The 17,882-nt window shown below is 46.6% G+C and overlaps 1 protein-coding gene across 4 annotated transcripts in view; it reads left to right on the forward strand.

The window, feature by feature from the left end:
• kmt2e (lysine (K)-specific methyltransferase 2E) overlaps window positions 1-17,882 on the forward strand; it is a 51,568-nt gene that overhangs the window by 4,729 nt on the left and 28,957 nt on the right. For all 4 annotated transcript variants that reach the window (XM_079493799.1, XM_079493798.1, XM_079493800.1 and 1 more), the window contains exons 2-4: window positions 7,894-8,075; window positions 13,851-13,962; window positions 17,635-17,870. In XM_079493799.1, the coding sequence (XP_079349925.1) occupies window positions 8,005-8,075; window positions 13,851-13,962; window positions 17,635-17,870 (419 nt within the window). In that variant the 5' untranslated portion in view covers window positions 7,894-8,004. The remainder of the gene's footprint in view (window positions 1-7,893; window positions 8,076-13,850; window positions 13,963-17,634; window positions 17,871-17,882) is intronic.

Genomic DNA, 17,882 nt, shown 5'->3' on the forward strand with positions numbered 1-17,882 from the left:
CTGCAGATTCTCGCAGGAAGTGGTTTAGAATCGGTATAGAATTGGTCCATTGTCAGAGCAAGTGTTGACAGGAACTGTGTGATAAGAAAGGCTGCCTGTTTATTATGGCCGCCCGTGGCTTATGTAGTAACAGCAGAATGGCTCTCCTGCCTGAATATGGCAAAGGGTCTCCATCTTGTGCGGACGGGTTATGAATACTAGATGAGTGAGGGCCCTACTGTGCCTAATCAGAAGCTGCTATATAATACACAAAATCCCCTGCCACCTCGTTCGTCCTCTTAAAGGGACAGAGGCCCGATGGTGCTTTTATTTTTGTTGCATATTATAACATTCATAATATGAATCTTGAATTGTATGTGTCCTGGTGTGCACCATATCCACATTATGTAATTTCTCGACATCCCATCTCACTTTGCATTTCACTTACCTATTCTCTATCTGCTCGACCATTACAGCTCAGAGTTGTAAATACCTGATGGGCTTCGTGTGTACATGGTTGTATTGAGCAGCAAAGAGAATGTTTGCAGAGTTGCTGTATTGACAGAGACAGACTGTGAAGAGAAGAGACCCCCTCCTCTCGGGAACAGAGCAGTGCACACAGCAGGTGTCTGGGAGACACAGCATGGTCTCAGGTGACATACCTTTCCTTTAACCTTGACCTCGAGTCAGACACATGCACACCTATGTGGAAACCTCATTTGGCTTGGTGCAAGATTATGGTATATGGTAATGTTATTGTATGGTATTTTATGGTATATAAACAGTAGCAATGTGCTATTGCTGATGTAACACTGCAGAGACGGACAAAGCACACTGAGGTCGTCGTAAGCCTAATTTACACTTTATTACAACCATGTATAACTCAGGCTTTTAAGCCTGGCTGTCACTATTTACCTCGGTCTCCTCGTGCTTTGAATGGCACCCTGTGTTTTCACATTCTTCCTGCCCCAGACCTGAAATGCTAACATCTTTGTGAGGATACCCTGTACACGTCTACGGCGTGTGGCTGCTGTACCTGGTGTGTACCTGCTACCTGGTAACTGTTGGCCTGTCTGATGTGGCCCTGAGAGGCCCATGGGCGCAGCGGCCCTGGCCCCGAGGCCTTAGCACAGTCACGTGAGGTCCCAACCGGGAGGAGAGAAGCCCGGGCTCAGGTGACCTGTTTTTGTGCTGCTAGCTGGGCCGTAACGGATCCTTCTTTAATGGGCCTTTTTACCTAGCGAGCTGCCTCCCTGACAGGTGGCCTAGGGGCTGAGTCTGCTGCAGCCCTGGTGCTGCTGCTACCCCTCACCTGCTTGTTGTTGCTGCGCTGTTGTTGCTGCTATGCTACGGAAGGGCTTACTGGCTGTGATGCGTGGCAGACTGGGAGTTCACAAGGGCAAGAGATAAAAAGGGATTCTGCGTTGGTGATGCCGGTGATGATGATGACGTAACACGGTTGTGAACCAGGCGTGAAATTGATCATGAAATGGTGCCATGATGTGGGCATGAGTGGCTCTTACTGTTCTGTAGCCCTGTTGATGATAATGACCATTCCCTCCCTAATTTTCTATACACACAGTCACACAAACAGCTCACATTTTACTTTGCTTGCACACAATGCATTCCCCAAATGCTGTAATTAGCGTCCAGCTACATTTGCGTCCGCCTGTCACACTCCAGTGATCATCAGGGTAGCTCTCCACTCCAGATCCAAGGCATCATTATATGAGCCCTCACAGGGCTCAGTAACACAGAGACGAAACAGACAGACAAGGAGTTCGATGTTAGTTTGTTTGCCGTCAGTCAGCCCCATCTAATTTAAAAATGTTGTGCGTTGCTGTCCCCACACATGGGCATACTGTGATACACGGAGAGAAGGAGGAGACGGAGAGAGATGCTCTCCCCCCAGGGATTCTCCTCAACAGGCATTACTCATACTACAGGAGGGCTACCCCAGCCCTGCTGTCAGACCCTTCCTTGTCTCACAGAATCTGTGGCTACATGAAGCACAAAAGGTAGCGCTTGCTTGGGCTTCTAGTTCTCCTCCCGGTTTTGTTTCTTTTCATGCGTTCACATCATGGGTCCCATGCTTTTCATTTTAGTGATCTAATTATGCAGACAGACTACAGGCACCTAAGCTGCATACACATCAAGTGTTTTTCTTTTTATCTTGATAGAAGTGTAGCACGGTGCGATTTAAAAGTTTGGCGTGCGTATTTGCGTAATAGCCTAATAGGTCCAGTGTAAGTATTTTGAGAGACCGCTCCATCATGTCATGTGTGTGTGTGTGTGTGTGTGTGTGTGTGTGTGTGTGTGTGTGTGTTTTGGGCAACATGGCGTAGCCTTGAGGCCTGCATGGCTCTCCTCTCCTGTCAGCTGGCTGTGCTGCTGGCCATCGGCCATTATTGTCTACTGGCTGCTGCTGAGGGACTTCTGCAGAATGGGAACATAGATGCATGAATTCATTGGATCTACATGGACCTTAACCATTAAGCTATTTGTTAGCGACTGACATTCCACTTCCTCTTTCTTCCTGCTTTCTCTGCTTTAACAACCCGCAGGTGTTGCTCACATGATGCACACGTTCACTGATATTCATATCAGAGGTGCTCCGATCAGGGTTTTTTTCCCACCGATTGTCGTCCTCACGACCGGCCGATTAACGATCTTGTGCGTAAGGGGAAAATTGTGTGTGTGTGTGTGTGTGTGTGTGTGGGGTGGAAGGGGAGAATGTTTAGGCCTGTCAAACAAAGGTGCAAAACTATATACTCCAGATCAGGTGAATTGCCGATCACTGTTCGAGTCATTTGGAGTGAAAATCGGCGGCAGATCGATCAGAGCACCTCTAATTCATATCCCCTGTTTTATTGCGGTATGACTTCACCTTCAGCGCTGGAGCACAGAGGGAGAGCTGGCAGTGCATGCCTGGGCAGGGCACAGTGATTTCTAAAGGACGGGGCAGATGCAGTGTCCCCACAGTGGGCATTGTGAAAAAGAGGGCCAGGCCTACATTCCATCTGGGTCGCTCTTCCTGTGTATACGCGACCGTATTCGTACGATCGTGTTTTATGTGTATTCATGGGCTGAGTCATTGCAGCCAGTGGCGAGGATGGAGCGACGTCACGTCGGCCAACCCTTGCCAGCTTTCCGTCTTTCTTCCCGAGTCCTGGAACCAAAACATCTGAAACCTGGCTGTGAAGACAAGAATGAAAACTTTTAAGCAGCAGAGTTAGACTTGGGTACACGGTACGGTGTGCAACCAAGTGTAACTCAGGCATTTGGAGGAGTGTGTGTGTGTGTGTGTGTGTGTGTGTGTGTGTGTGTGTGTGTGTGTGTGTGTGTGTGTGTGTGTGTGTGTGTGTGTGTGTGTGTGTGTGTGTGTGTGTGTGTGTGTGTGTGTGTGTGTGTGTGTGTGTGTGTGTGTGTGTGTGTGTGTGTGTGTGTGTGTGTGTGTGTGTGTGTGTGTGTGTGTGTGTGTGTGTGTGTGTCAGTATGGATTTTCCCTTACCGAATTCTGTGTGGTTCTGTCTTAAAAGGATAGTTATTCCTCGACACAATGACGTGACTGTGTCCCCTTGCTCCTGAGGGGAGGGATGGAGGAAGGGAGCAAAAAGCCGGGGAGGCTGGGTTAAGCTGCGTGCTCCACTCTGCCACCCTGAGTCCCTCCCTGGTCCACACAGGCTGTGTAGCGTCACTGTCAGACAGACCCTGCATAGTATACACCTCCCCCCACCCTTCAGCCTTCTGAATTGAGGGGGAGAATTGGGATGATTTCTAAAGCGCCCTACAGTGCAAGAAAATCTGTTCCGATACAGATGAAAAGACGGAGCGTAGATGGATAAAGAGAGCTGGAGAGGAGGAACAAGAGAGCTACAGCAAACCTCCACCTCCTCCCCGTGGCTTGCATTTGATCCGTTTCGGCTGCTTGTGTCTCTCTCTGTCTCTGCCCCATTTCCCTTTACATATTCCTCCATCCACCCCCCCATCTCTCTCGTTTCCATAACAGCAGTGGATGTGGCCAAAGGTGGCTTTAAATGGCCTCTCCCAGCCTCCTTGTAATTAGGAGCCATGCCTACGACACTGCCCTTCCCCTCTGCTCTGCCTCGCGCTGCTCCCAGGTTTATTTAGGAAGTGTACAGAGGGAGAGAAATCCGGCTGGGCGGGGTGACTGGGCACAGGGAGGGAGGGGGGGGGGGGTCTTTTCTCTTTGCTTTTCTTTTTCTTTTTCTGGCAGCGTTTCTCTGGCATGATGGACATCGGCGCTAAAGGAAGTGGGAGGAGCCGGCAGCGGCAGTCACAGAGCAGCTCAGATTTAGTCAGGAATGCTGCTGTACTGTACTTGTTTTTCTTTCTTTTTTCCAACAACCCCCCCCCCCCCCCCCCTTTTGTCAGCCTTCACTGTGTCTGGCTGCGGTGCAGTGTCTGTTTGCAGTGTTATTTGCACGACGCTTTCGATCTCTCTGAGAGCCTTCTTGTTAAAGAATGTTTGTAAGGATGGGGCAGAGGGCTTTATCTTTTTGGTGTCTCTGTGGTTGGGGGCTATGTGTGAATATGAGCGTGTACATTCCTTAGCAGTGACAAGCTGGATTCCCTGGCGAGTGCAGAGATCGACCTATTGGACGTGGCAACATTTTCTGAAGGAAGCTCACTGCACTAGTACAACATACTAACCTTTCAGATAATACAAAAGGGTGGATCTGTCATGTTGGTGTTGTTGGCCCACTGCCACCCCCTCCTTTAAGGAAAGAGTCGGATTCCTTTGTCAAGTGGTTCGGCTTGTGATAAAGCCCCGCTGTTTAAAGAGGGTATACAAATGTTCCTGCTTAAAGTGGTAGTAGGCCTTGTAAAATTCCACTTGATTATTGCTCAAAGATTTGCTCAAAAATGTTAGGCAAGCGTTGTGGCTCTAATGAGGCCACATTCACACACTTGGAGATGTGGGGCAGGGAGACCCAGTCAGGGTGGGCTTTCCCACCCCCTGTGACTCTGAGTGTTAATTCTTTCAGAATATTTTGATTCAGTCTTTGTCTTTTTTTTCTTCTTTTTTTTTAATATAATTTTTATCCCATGATTTTGTAACCCATTTTTCACCCCTGTGTCAATTATCTAATCCTGGGCTCTACACACCCTCTGCCAACCTAGTCTCCATATATGGGGGACATGGGGAGAGCAACGGACTTGAACTCATGCTTCCTTCATGCCTGAGTGTCCAAGTTGCTCCTTTACACCTGACAGGGGGGAGTTTCCCTGGATGGACGTAGCGTGTGGAAGGAACACGTTATTCCAACCAGTTCCTTTCCCCTCCATCAGGCGCCCTGGCTGGCCAGGGGGAGGCACTTTAGAGACCTTTGTCTTTTGAATAACACAGCATTTAGTCTTAGTCCGACTCCTATTTAGTCTTCTGAAAAACCTTAGTCTTAAGATGCGTTCAGACGTGGATGGTTAGAGCGGCGCGATTACATAACAAAGTTAATGCAAAGACGAGAAGTTGGCGAACGGGCGCTGCGTGACCTGGCACGCACCTGGCACAAACGGGGCGAACCGAGCGAATATATATATTTTCAGGTCTGAACACATGCTTTAGTCAACAAATTGAACACTGCTCTGAGCATAACATGAGAGCGAAATGGCCCCCAACCCGTGTGAATATGGCCAATTGTCCGGACGGTCAACCTTGATGACAACATTGAAACACAAACACACTGTGGTCTTCTCCCTCCCATTAATTAGGCCTGGAGCTGACAGCTGTTGTCTGTCCCTCCCTGGACAGGACCCAACTGTGGTGGTTCATTCCTCACATCACTTGGTTTGCTCTGACTGGTGCCCAACAAGTAAGAAGCGAAACCACCCCATTGTTTTCCCAATGCGAGTTCGTCGTTATTAATTTGCCAGTCCTGTATCAGGCTAGAGCTCAGGTGTACTGTAGTGAGTTTTGGCTGAATAATAATAGCCGTTTTATCAGTTAAAGAGGTGCTGAAGCATGTTTATTCATGGAGCTACAAAGAGTTCCGTTACAGACAGTGTGACCAGTTTGTCCTGTGATTACACCTTTCCTAGACTATAGAGACAGAGAGCGGTTCAGAAGACATGGACATGCCATAAAACAGTCATACCTCATAGGCAGGCACGGGCAGATCTTGTGTTATTATGCGTTACTGCTTCCTCTGGGAGTAAATTATGGCACCGTCTTTACATAAAATGAATCCCTGAACTCAACTGTAGCCTTATTAGACTTCCATCGATAGCTGGAGCTGTGATCTGAGTCTTTGTTTTGTCCCAGTGTGCACACGGGAACTACGGGAAGGCGGAGGTGTGACCTCCAGCCTATTTTGTCTCGGCATCTGTCCCTCCCACTAATCCCGCTTATCAACAGAGCTCTCTGTATCAGGGGCAGCCACACACACTGGCACATATGCTGCTGTCTGGACCCACACACAAATAATACATGGCTTAATATACACAATTGTGGGTGTGTGGTAGGCCCATACCGTGTCACCTGTATTGTTTACCTGCCTATTGCTAGTCAATGGCTTGCTGCTCATGCCTAATACACCTACAGTGTTGGTACCTCCTGTGCAGTAAGCCCGAGTGGAAACTAGTACATCCATTGCCTGATATTCATGTAAAGTATTGAATTATTGAAGACTCCCATCTTTCTGTGCATCGCATCCATCTATATTGCTAGAGAGACGAAGACGGTTGTCGATATGGATATATGCGTCACTTTTGAAATGACAATGTGTGTGTGTGTGTGTGTGTGTGTGTGTGTGTGTGTGTGTGTGTGTGTGTGTGTGTGTGTGTGTGTGTGTGTGTGTGTGTGTGTGTGTGTGTGTGTGTGTGTGTGTGTGTGTGTGTGTGTGTGTGTGTGTGTGTGTGTGTGTGTGTGTGTGTGTGTGTGTGTGTGTGTGTTCGTTTTCAAATGTATACCAATATTTTGAAAATATCCGATCTACAAGCTCTGTGTGTGTGTGTGTGTGTGTGTTGAATAGAACAGCCCTCTTTGGTGGACAGTCAGGGGGGGAATGGCTTCTGTGTGTGTTTGCAATGTTCTCTCCTCTCATGGCGGCAGGCTCCTCTGTGTTCTCTTGCTCCCCCCTGTGGGGACACTCCGACACCGCAGCTCTCTGCATCGCCAGACGGGATTCACAGAGGTCACGTTTGCACAGTTCGGAGCCAACCGGCAGCCCTGGCTTCACCTTACAATGTCTCCTCTCTTTCATCAGTCAATATCTCAGCCGGCTAAAGGCCGACTTAGCTGTGTCACACTAGGGAATGCCTGTCAGAGATACTTGGGTTTAAATTCACTGGTCTGAAAGTGAATTGTGTAATTAAGACCTGTCAGGCATTGACACAAAAGGGTGGCCCACCTGCCCCTGGTAGGTAAATAACACTTTCGGGCAGGTGAAGTTTGCTTACAGTTTGCCCGACCGGGCAACCTGAAGGCAAAGCAAGTGCTCGTTTTGAGAGGGGACGCAACTGTCTATAAACACAACACGAGATATCTGTCTAAAGACCTGAAGTCAGAGCGCTCTGTCTTCTGGTCTGTGGAATGTTACATGTACCTAATAATGTGATTTTAGCAGTGCACTGTTGCTACACTTAAAAAATATAAAATTTGTTTGAACCCACAGTCCTATTCAAGTGCCTCTGAGACCTTAGTGTCAACCCCTGCCTGTGGAAATGCCTACTGTCTGCTAACTGCGTTAGCAGTAATGACTCACTCTTGATGTAGGCACATATTTGTCACACGTAAAGGGCTTTTTTCTCGGCATGAAACAATGAGTCACACATGATCGAACTGATCATCTTATCCATTTGTTGCACAATGTTAACAACAAACTCACTTCTCTCTTTCTCTCTCATACCTTTTCCTCTTCTCTTCTGTCCTCCTATCTCCGTCTGTGTTTTCAGGCCTTGTGGATGCACTTAGATGTCTGCAATGAGTGCTGCGGCTGGCATGCCTCAGTGTTTTGGACTCCTATGCTCTGGACTCAGTAGGACGAGAACTGATCAGAGAACGTCATGAGCATAGGCATCCCAGTAGGGGTGGACAGAGCAGACACCTCATACCTGGACATGGCTGCAGGCTCAGAGTGAGTAACCACACACACACACACACACACACACACACACACACACACAACTGTGCTCAGGGGTAGAGTGGCCGTATGGGAACCGCAAGGTTCCCAGTTCAAATCCGGGCCCCCCAGAGTTAGTGTCAAAGTGTCCTTGAGCAAGACTCTGAACCCCAATGTGCAGGTTAGAGCCTTGCATGGTTTCCTCTGTCATTGGTGTATGAATGTGTGTGAATGGGTCAATGTAATGCACAATCTATGTAAAGCACCTTGGATAATGGCGCTATACAAATGCACCATTTTACCACACACACCTTACCCCCCCACCTCCACTTATTTCATTTTCACCATGGATTAAAGTTCTGTCACCACGACTGATTTCAGTCATTTGGATTCCATAGAAGCCAGCATGTCTTCTGTGAAAGCATGCTGCGCACCGAAAATAGCCGATCTACAAGCTCACAACACGTTGCGCTGTGACATGTTGTGAGCTTGTAGTTAGGCTATTTTAGGTCATTCGTTATTTTAAGAGGGAAGAGTATTCAAAGTGATGGTACTGACAATAGAACTTCTTTGGGCGTTTGTTTTTCAGCTGTTATGTAGAACAGCAGCAACACTAGAAACATCATTACATGTTCAGTCTTCAGATTTTATTTTGCTTTATTCCATGACTTTCTCACACACACACACACACACACACACACACACACACACACACACACACACACACACACACACACACACCCACACACCCCACCGTTCATTCTCACTTTCAGTCATTCTTCTCTCTCAATGGCTCCATTCCTCCCTGCTCTCGCGACTTTCCAATTTTATTTTTGTCGACAAACTCATCTCACCCGCACACTTTAATTCATTGTAATTTAATTCTTTGCCCCAACATGCCCTCTGTTCTCCGCGAGGCAGCCCTCCCATCCCTCTCTGGGTGACTCCCCCATCTCTCTTTCTGCGTGCGCTGTGCTGCATTGATCTCCTCCTCTCTCCCACTTATAGATGATAACTGTTAATGGGCAGGGAGTTTGTGGTCGATCATGGAGGCAGGGCCTCGCAACACACTGGCTCCATAGCACTGGGTGTCTGCTCTAATGGACAGGTCCACTCTGCCATTGATTACACTCAGACACACACACTCACACACTCACTCGCCCATCCCTCATCGCACAGACATTCTCAATACGCAGCTATTAACTACAACTGCCCGCTCACGCGAAGCTGGCAGTCGGCCCGGAACATACGATTGATATGTTGCCTGTCCGTTCAGAACATTGCCTGTGTGCAATAAAGAAGAATATAATTCCCCCCTCCTCGATCTCCCTCCTCCGATAGAAAAGAGGGTGTAAATATTCACGCGCGCTTTTGTGGTGTGTTCGTTTTGACAAAGTCAATCGGTGAACAGGAGACAAGCCACCCGCCTCTACCCCTCAGTGTTGTTGATTGGCAGCAAATCTTTATTTAGTTATAGTCATATGTGAAATGTTTTACCTTTAGTCGACTAAATGTCATGTAAATCTTGTGGAGTAAAACTGAAGTTGATTTAGTCAACTGAAATGTATTTTGGTGGCCATCAAGGCATCGTAATGCCTGATTTTACTGGTGGTTGCATGCTGAAAATAGCCTACAATACAAGCTCACTCTGCGTTGTGACTTGTGAGCTTGTAGATCTGCTATTTTCAGAGTGCAACCAAAAATAAAGTTACTTGTCTTTTAGTTCTACTCGATCTCTTCTCCACTCGTCCCTCCCTAACATTTTAGTCTAGTTTTTATTTGTTGAAGAAATTGTCAGTATATTTAGTCATAGTTTTAGGCATCATGGCTTGGTTTTAAATTTTAAATTAATTTCAATGTCAGTGAAAAAAGGTAGTCGGAAGAAAATTGTCATAATTTGAGTCTACGAAATCAACAGTGCTTTGCCCCTCCTCACCCGTGTTCTCGCAGGCTCGTCAAGGACACTGTGCTGTGGCGTTTTCTTATCAAAAATAAGCGAAACAAGAGGTTCTCCCACGACTGAAGAATAACACAAATACGTCATCGGCGCATAAAGGGACTCCTACCTCTTAAAAAAAACAACAGTGTGAACACTGCCCTCCCCTCTGCCTTCATCAGAGCGTGTTACCATGGTATCTTCCCTTCAACCCCTCCCTGTCTGTCTTCCTTCCGCACTGCGCAGGGCCTGTTGGTTGCCATGGCCACTGGTGTGAGTGACAGGTGGCCCTCAAAAACAGTTCTGGCGTCTTAAATGGTCCCACTGCGCCCCAGTCCCACTCACTTTGTCTCTCACCCCCCCCCCCCCTCTTTCTGTCCCTGCCTGGCCGGCGTCTGTTCTGTTGGCTCGCTGCAGGTTTATTTAAAAGAAGTTAACAAGCTTGAAGAAGGCCTCCTCCACCTGCTGAGGAGGAGCTAACCAGAAAGACACACACACACAGTATTTTGAGGCTAGTCTCGTTGATGACGCCGGCAGAGGGATGTTCTTAATTAATACTCCTCTGCAGGTGTCGTATGCTGAAAAAAGGTTGTACGAGTTCACGCTGCGATGCGCTGTGAACTTGTAGATTGCCTATTTTCTGCGTGCGTCAACGGCATAAGACGAATTATAAATCAAGCTAGCAGCTCTACTCACCAGAGGAGCGGCGTCACATCCTGTCCACATCTCCTGAAGCCAGGAGCAGCCAGGCCAGCTGTTGTTGGCACGCGTGTGCATGTGCATGTGCGTGTGCTTGTGCGTGTGTGTGTGTGTGTGTGTGTGTGTGTGTGCGACACAGTGGCACACACTCAGCCTAGCGCGCACACGCTGACGGAACACGCAGCGTTGCCATGGCAGCAAGTAGGAGCCCTTTGGAAGAGAAGGCGTTGCCTCTGACCGTGCAGTGTTGCTCAGTTTTTTCCCTCTTCTTTCTTTCCCTCTTATAATCTCTCCATCCTCTCCACTCTGCTACTTCACTCGTTTATTTCCCTCAGCAGGTGTGAGCGTGTTGCGTGCGCATGCCTTTTGAGTGACTCGTGTTGCCCATTTAAGTACTCTGGAGCGGTGCGAGCTATGATTAGCACATGCCTATCTAGCTGTCATTTTAATTGAAGCCTCCATTCCAGTCTTTCTCTCTTTGCAGAGCATGTTGTTGCAGCTCTTTTATGTCGGCGTTCGGTTGTGATAGGCTCCGACATCGCTTGCCTGCCCCCCCACCCCTCCCCACCCCCTCTGTGTAATGTGTTCTATGTATCCTGGATCTGTGTAGTCTCCCTTCCGCTTCCTGCGAGCGAGGACATGCCTATACTAGAATCCCTCCTCCTACGATACATGGATGATGCAGACAGATCAAATGCGCTCGTTGCTAGTAACCACCAAACAACCCACACTCACTGGTAACAGGATAACTCGCCCCTTTTCCGTTTTCCTCCCGGAACTTTCCACAGTGAGGGGTGGGAGAGGCTGGACGGCAGACGAGTGGACTTTGAATTTCTCTAACTATAAACATACCGACAGCAGACAGCCTAAGTACAAATATAATTCATGAAAAGGCTTCTACAGGGAAGTCTGTTCACGGAAGTTGTTGTAGGCTATGTGGGGATTATCTGACGAGGTACCATTTGAGTGTGAAAAACCTTACATATACTAAATTATACTAAAGTGTTTATAGGGTCAATATAAGTAAAAAGATATAGCCTTTCCATAGGAGTATCTTTTTATATTTTCCCAAAAAGAATACAAACCGCCAATAGCATATTACAAGTTATCCCCCTCACTGGGAAAAACTCCGGGGGGAAAAACAGGCAAGCACCGGCGTGAGTTGTCCAGTATTCCACTCACTCGCCAGCTTGGCTTCCGTCACTGACTGGATGATTCTTCCCTTGTGTGCATCTGTCTGTTTGCCTGTCTGTCTTTCACTCAGTGTTGCATCTTTCTGTCTGTTTGCCTGTCTGTACAATTACAAATACAATTTAAAATTAAAAACAGAACAAAATAAAAACAAATACAAAGAACACACTGCATGTGTGAACGAGTGAATGCAATTCACAATCTATGTAAAGCGCTTTGAATAAAAGCCCTATATAAATGCACCATTTACCTGTGTGACTGTGAGTATATTGCTCCAACATAAAGAGTCTCACACACAGACACACGCGGGCAGACACAACTTCTCTCAGGACCGCCTCCTCCACACCTCTCATGCATGTACTTGCATTTTCACTTTGACTGACTGTAGAATACTTGAGCGGCAATCCACACTGTACAAGGAAGTGTTTCACACAGTGCTTTCTGTAGGCATGCAGCACGATCTATAGGGCTGAAGAAGTGCTGCTTCTACAGGTACAGTACCAAATAACCTAGCCTTTGATTGATACAGTTTTGTCAGCGGGAGAGTTGGGAAGAAAGGGAAGGAAGGAAGGAAAGGTAGGGCGGGTATTTTGGTTGGACAAGCGTTTGTCTTTGTGTTTATTAGTTTATTAGTACCGGTACTTACTTTCACTTCTACAAAACTGTTAACTTCTGCATGTCGTGTGGCCGTGCTCTTAGTTTGTACACGCTGTCCTCTGTGCTGTGCTGTTAAAATGTGCCTCGGTGGAAGGAGAGAAGTCAGACAATAGTTATCCAAACAGAAATGCTGCCGAGCCAGTTCACTAGTTCAGACACACACACACACACACACACACACACACACACACAGTCCCCGGCATGGTCTTTTTGTAACGCACCTCTTTGTCCCTGTACGTACATACGTGTGATATATTCCACGTACCTGGGAGGCTGTCCAGTGCACTTTGTGAACTCTTTATGTGGTTGGCCACTGGAAGTTGTTGGCCGAGCTGTTGTGCCCTCGTGGAGCTTTGAATTGGTGAGGTAGTCACTGCCACGGTGTGTGTGTGTGTGTGTGTGGGCGGAGTGTGTGTGTGTGTGTGTGTGTGTGTGTGTGTGTGTTTGTGTGCGCATATGAATAAGCTGGTCTCACTCATACTGTACACAACCAGAGGGTGTTCTCTCTCTCTGTCATGTTGACCTTGGGGCACTTGTCTTGGACGAGAATACGAGATGAGATGTGGAGGATTTGATATTTCCACATGACTGATTCCTAGATGTCTGACTGTGTCTGACCATCAAGGCCCCCCCCCCCCCCCACCTCTGCTCTGTGTGTCAGCCGGCCCACCAGGCAGCCTGTTTTCTTCCTCAGAGCCCCTCTTCTTTGCATCCCTCCCTTCTTTTTGTCTTTAATCCCTCACTGTCTTGTCTCTCTGCCATCCATTTTTTTATTTTTTTTGCCAGACCCACTTCCCTCTTTTTCTATGGCCGCCGCCCCCTTCCCTCCGTCACTGACGAAAACATTAATCTACTAGTACTAACAATAACGTTGGGTCGGTTGTAGACAGCCAAGAGTGGATTTACCGGTTTGGCATAAACAAGGGGTGTGTGTGTGTGTGTCTGTGTTAGTGTGTGTTAGAGTCTGTGAGTCTGTCACACCTAGATATGTGACACTAAACGGTCTTAATTGCAGAGTAGAATATTGGCTTCATTCTAATATTTTCCTGGCTATCAGGCCTGTGCAGTCCACCTAAGGGGATATGACAGTCACATGGCACTGCAGAATGTGTGAAGGCCTTTGAATGCCCTGGACTGCACACACACACACACACACACACACTCACTCACACTTGCAATCTCTCTACTTTTATTATTTTACTTTAATAGTGTTGCCATTTTTTCTGTCTGTAGTTCTCGCTATATAACGTTGCTCTCTGCTGTGTGGTGTTTGTCTAATTGTCTTTGTTTTTTTTGCTGCCCAGCAGACCAGAATCGGTGGAGGCCAGCCCTGTAGTGGTGGAAAAGTCCAGCTACCCCCACCAGATCTACAGCAGTAGCTCCCACCACAGCCACAGCTACATTGGCCTGCCTTATGCTGTGAGTGCACACACACACACACACACACACACACACACACACACCCCGCCCACACTCACCCTCTTTTACCTGACCTACATACTGTACCTTGAGCCCTCCCTCCCTCTCTGTTAATCATCTTCCCAGTTAGCTAGCTAGTTGCCGGTTCCCGTTCGGGCTGAAATAGAACATTGACCCGGCCGCAACAGACTTGGCCTTTCTCTTTGCATACAGGAGGTGTCCTGTTTATAAGTGTTGTTTTTTACAGCAAATTTTGATTTTAGCTTTAGTCATAGTCTTTTGAATAGTTTTCAATTAGTTTTAGTCACCTGGAATGTTTTAGTGTTAGTCTAGTTTTTTGTCTACTAAATATAAGATTTTAGTAGACTAAATCTACAGTTGATTAGTATTTTGGCGGGCCTTGATGCCGTTGTAATGGCTGATTTAACACATGCTGAAAATAGCCGATCTACAAGCTCACAACGCGTCGTGCAGCAAGTGTAAAATGACTTATACTGGATCTCTTGTCCACTAGTACTCCCTGACATTTGAGTCTAGTTTTATTTGTCGACGAAATTGTCAGTATATTTAGTCATACATACGTTTTAGTAAACATGGCTTAGTTTTTATTTAGTTTTTATTCAGTTTTCCTCTGTGTAAAATGGTAGTCGACCAACATTTTCGTCATAGTCTTAGTCGACAAAAACAACACTGCTGTTTGTAACACCCTTTTAAACTACGACGAATTAGACCGTTCCTCACCCAGGAATCATCCCAGCTCCTAATCCAGACAACAGTCCTGTCAAAACTTGACTATTGTAACTCTCTCCTTACTGGCCTACCGGCATGTGCACTGAAGCCTCTCCAACTGATCCAAAATGCCGCAGCTCGCTTGGTCTTCAACCAGCCAAAATTCTCACATGTCTCCCCCCTGCTCCGCTCCCTGCACTGGCTCCCGGTCGCTGCCCGCACAGAATACAAAACTCTGATGTTGGCATTTAAAGCAACCAAAGGTATGGCTCCCCCATATCTTGCCAGCATGATTGAACCCTACAAACCCTCCCGCGCACTCAGATCAGCCAACGCAGGGAAGCTGGAAGTACCCTCACTAAAAACGCCGGGACAACGCTCCACACGTCCCAAACTCTTCTCCCTTCTGGCCCCAAAACTGTGGAATGCACTTCCCGTTGCAATCAGAACTGCAGCATCACTCCCGATCTTCCGCCGTAGTCTGAAAACCCACCTTTTCAGACTCCATCATGGCCCATAGCACTTACCCTACCCCCTTAGACAGCACTTCTTAGACTTATATAGCATTTGAAACAGACTTATAGCATGTCATGTAGACAGCACAATAAGTGCATTGTATGTAGTCATAGCACTTCATAGTATATATGTACAGCATAGTATAGCACATATGTGTAGTTTATATGTATAGTGTCATTATATAGATATGTTCTAGTTATAGTTTATATGTATAGTGTCATTATATAGATATGTTCTAGTCACGGTCTTAGCTTACGCATGTTTCGCGATAAATGCATTTTGTTACATATGTGATGTATTCCCATGCTTTTTGTTCTTGCCTATTGTAAGTCGCTCTGGATTAAGAGCGTCTGCTAAATGCCTAAATTGTAAATTGTAAATTGTAAATTGTAAACTATGTAATCTATGTATGATCACATAATAATGAATCACTTATTGTTTGCCGAAGCCCCTTTTCCCCCACATGGAATCCTTAACATGGCTGGATAACAAATATCCAGCAACGGCAGTGTGCATACTTTCATTCGCTCATTGGACTCCTTTATGGAGAAGTTCTGTGGTCTGTTGAATCTGTAACAGTAATCTAATGTGGGAACAGACTCTGTTCCCACATTAGATTACTGTTACAGATTCAGCACATAATACTCACTCTAGCCCATTTTGACCTGAGATCAGATTCTAAAAATGTCTTCTACATCCTGACAGTTTTCTGAAAAAGCTCTGTTTCTATGTCAGTCGTTCTTCGATTTTTCAAAAATAGCAGACCTACAAGCTCGTAGCGCGCCACTCGGTGGCGCGCTATGAGCTTGTAGATCTGCTATTTTTCAATAGCTAAAGCATAACATGATGCTAACACCAAAAGGGGTTCCCGCCCAAAATGGGCTAGAGGTGTCTAAAGCATGCGAGACCCACTCGTGACTAACACCGTTCCGTCACCACACAGTGACAATAAAATATGTATTTGGGACGAACAGAAATCCTCTCTGGGATGCAGTCGTGTGGTCTCTTTCATTTCATTTTTTTCCCCATTTTGGAAAATATCGACTGAGCCAGCTGTGAGTGTCAAACACTGTCACTGGCAAACGGTGTGCTTCTTCTGAGTACTCGGTGGGCGCGCTGGCATATTGTCTGTGTAAAACTAGAAAATGCCAACCGACAAAAATGTTGTTGCGCCAACGTTGTTCCTGTGAAGTAGAGATTATAAATCATATCTATGTCCGTAGAGACGAGCCTATTGTATTCTTTGTTTATTCAAATGGTTTATTGTCAGTGTTGGGTCATGACCTCAGTGTACACGGAACATGAGATACTGTAAACGAGTGTTTCCAGAACTGTACTTCCATAATGTAACTAAAGCCAAGCCAGCTAAACTGTGTCGAGAGAGTGAGTAGGGCTGTGTCAACGGTTACAAATGTAAGTTGGCGATTCATTGTTTAATTGTGTTTTTGGCATTGAACATTGGAACACTAGAGGTGCTTGATCAATCGGCCACCGATTGGTGATCGGCAATTTTCTAGAGAAAGCGATCTTTTACACCATTTAAGTGGTATATAAATGTCAAGCAGATATATATAGTATAACATCATTTTGCATCTTTGCGACAGGCCTAAACATTCTCCCCTTCCTCCCCACACTCAGGAACAGTTTTGACGTGGGTTTTGACATGTAATAATTTTGGAAATATTCAAATTTTCCCCTTACGCACAAGATCGGTATCGGCCGATCATGAGAAAAACAATCGGTGATCGGGATCGGTCCAAAAAAAACCTGATCGGAGCATCCATAGCACAGACCAATATGAATAAAAATAAATGACTGACATATTCATAATTTTTATACTTAGAAAGGGTAAAAAGAACAAAAAAAACAAGCGGAAATAGCTGATCTGATCTACAAGCTTACAACGCGTCACAAAGTGACTCGTAAGCTTGTAGATCTGCTGTTTCAGCAGATGTAAATATTATAAACACAACATGGAAACGATTATGACGATTATGATTTTAAAAAAAAATTAGTTTATCTCAAATAGTTGCGATTAGACGATCGTGTAATACATGGTGACGGGCCTAAAGCGCTTTGAGTGTGAGCCTGTTCTTAGGGATGCTCCGATCAGGTTTTTTTGGGGCGATACCGATCAACGATTGTTTTTCTCATGATCGGCCGATACCGATATGTCCGATACTGATCTTGTGAAATGTTGCAAATTTTAATATTTCCAAAGTGTTTATATGTCAAAACCAACGTCAAAACTGTTCCTGTGTGTGGGGAGGAAGGGGAGAATGTTTAGGCCTGTCACAGAAATGCAATTTTTCAAATTGCCGATCACAGATGGGGTAAATGCCGATATTCAGAGTGAATATTGGCCGATATCACCGATCACTGGCCGATTATCGGAGCATCTCTGAACAGTATATCTTCTCCTTCCAGGACCACAACTATGGGGCGAGGCCCCCGCCCACACCACCAGCCTCCCCTCCCCCCTCCATGCTGATGGGGCGGCCGGGCGAGGCGGGGCTGTTTGTACCGGGCAGCCTCCTGGACGAGGCGTCCAGGGGCACCACGCTCAGCACCTCCGAGGACGGCAGCTACGCCGCCGACATCACCCGCTGCATCTGCGGCTTCACGCACGACGACGGCTACATGATCTGCTGCGACAAGTGCAGGTATAGAGAGAC

Source organism: Electrona antarctica (genome assembly GCF_951216825.1).
Source record: "Electrona antarctica genome assembly, chromosome: 23".
Taxonomy (NCBI): domain Eukaryota; kingdom Metazoa; phylum Chordata; class Actinopteri; order Myctophiformes; family Myctophidae; genus Electrona; species Electrona antarctica.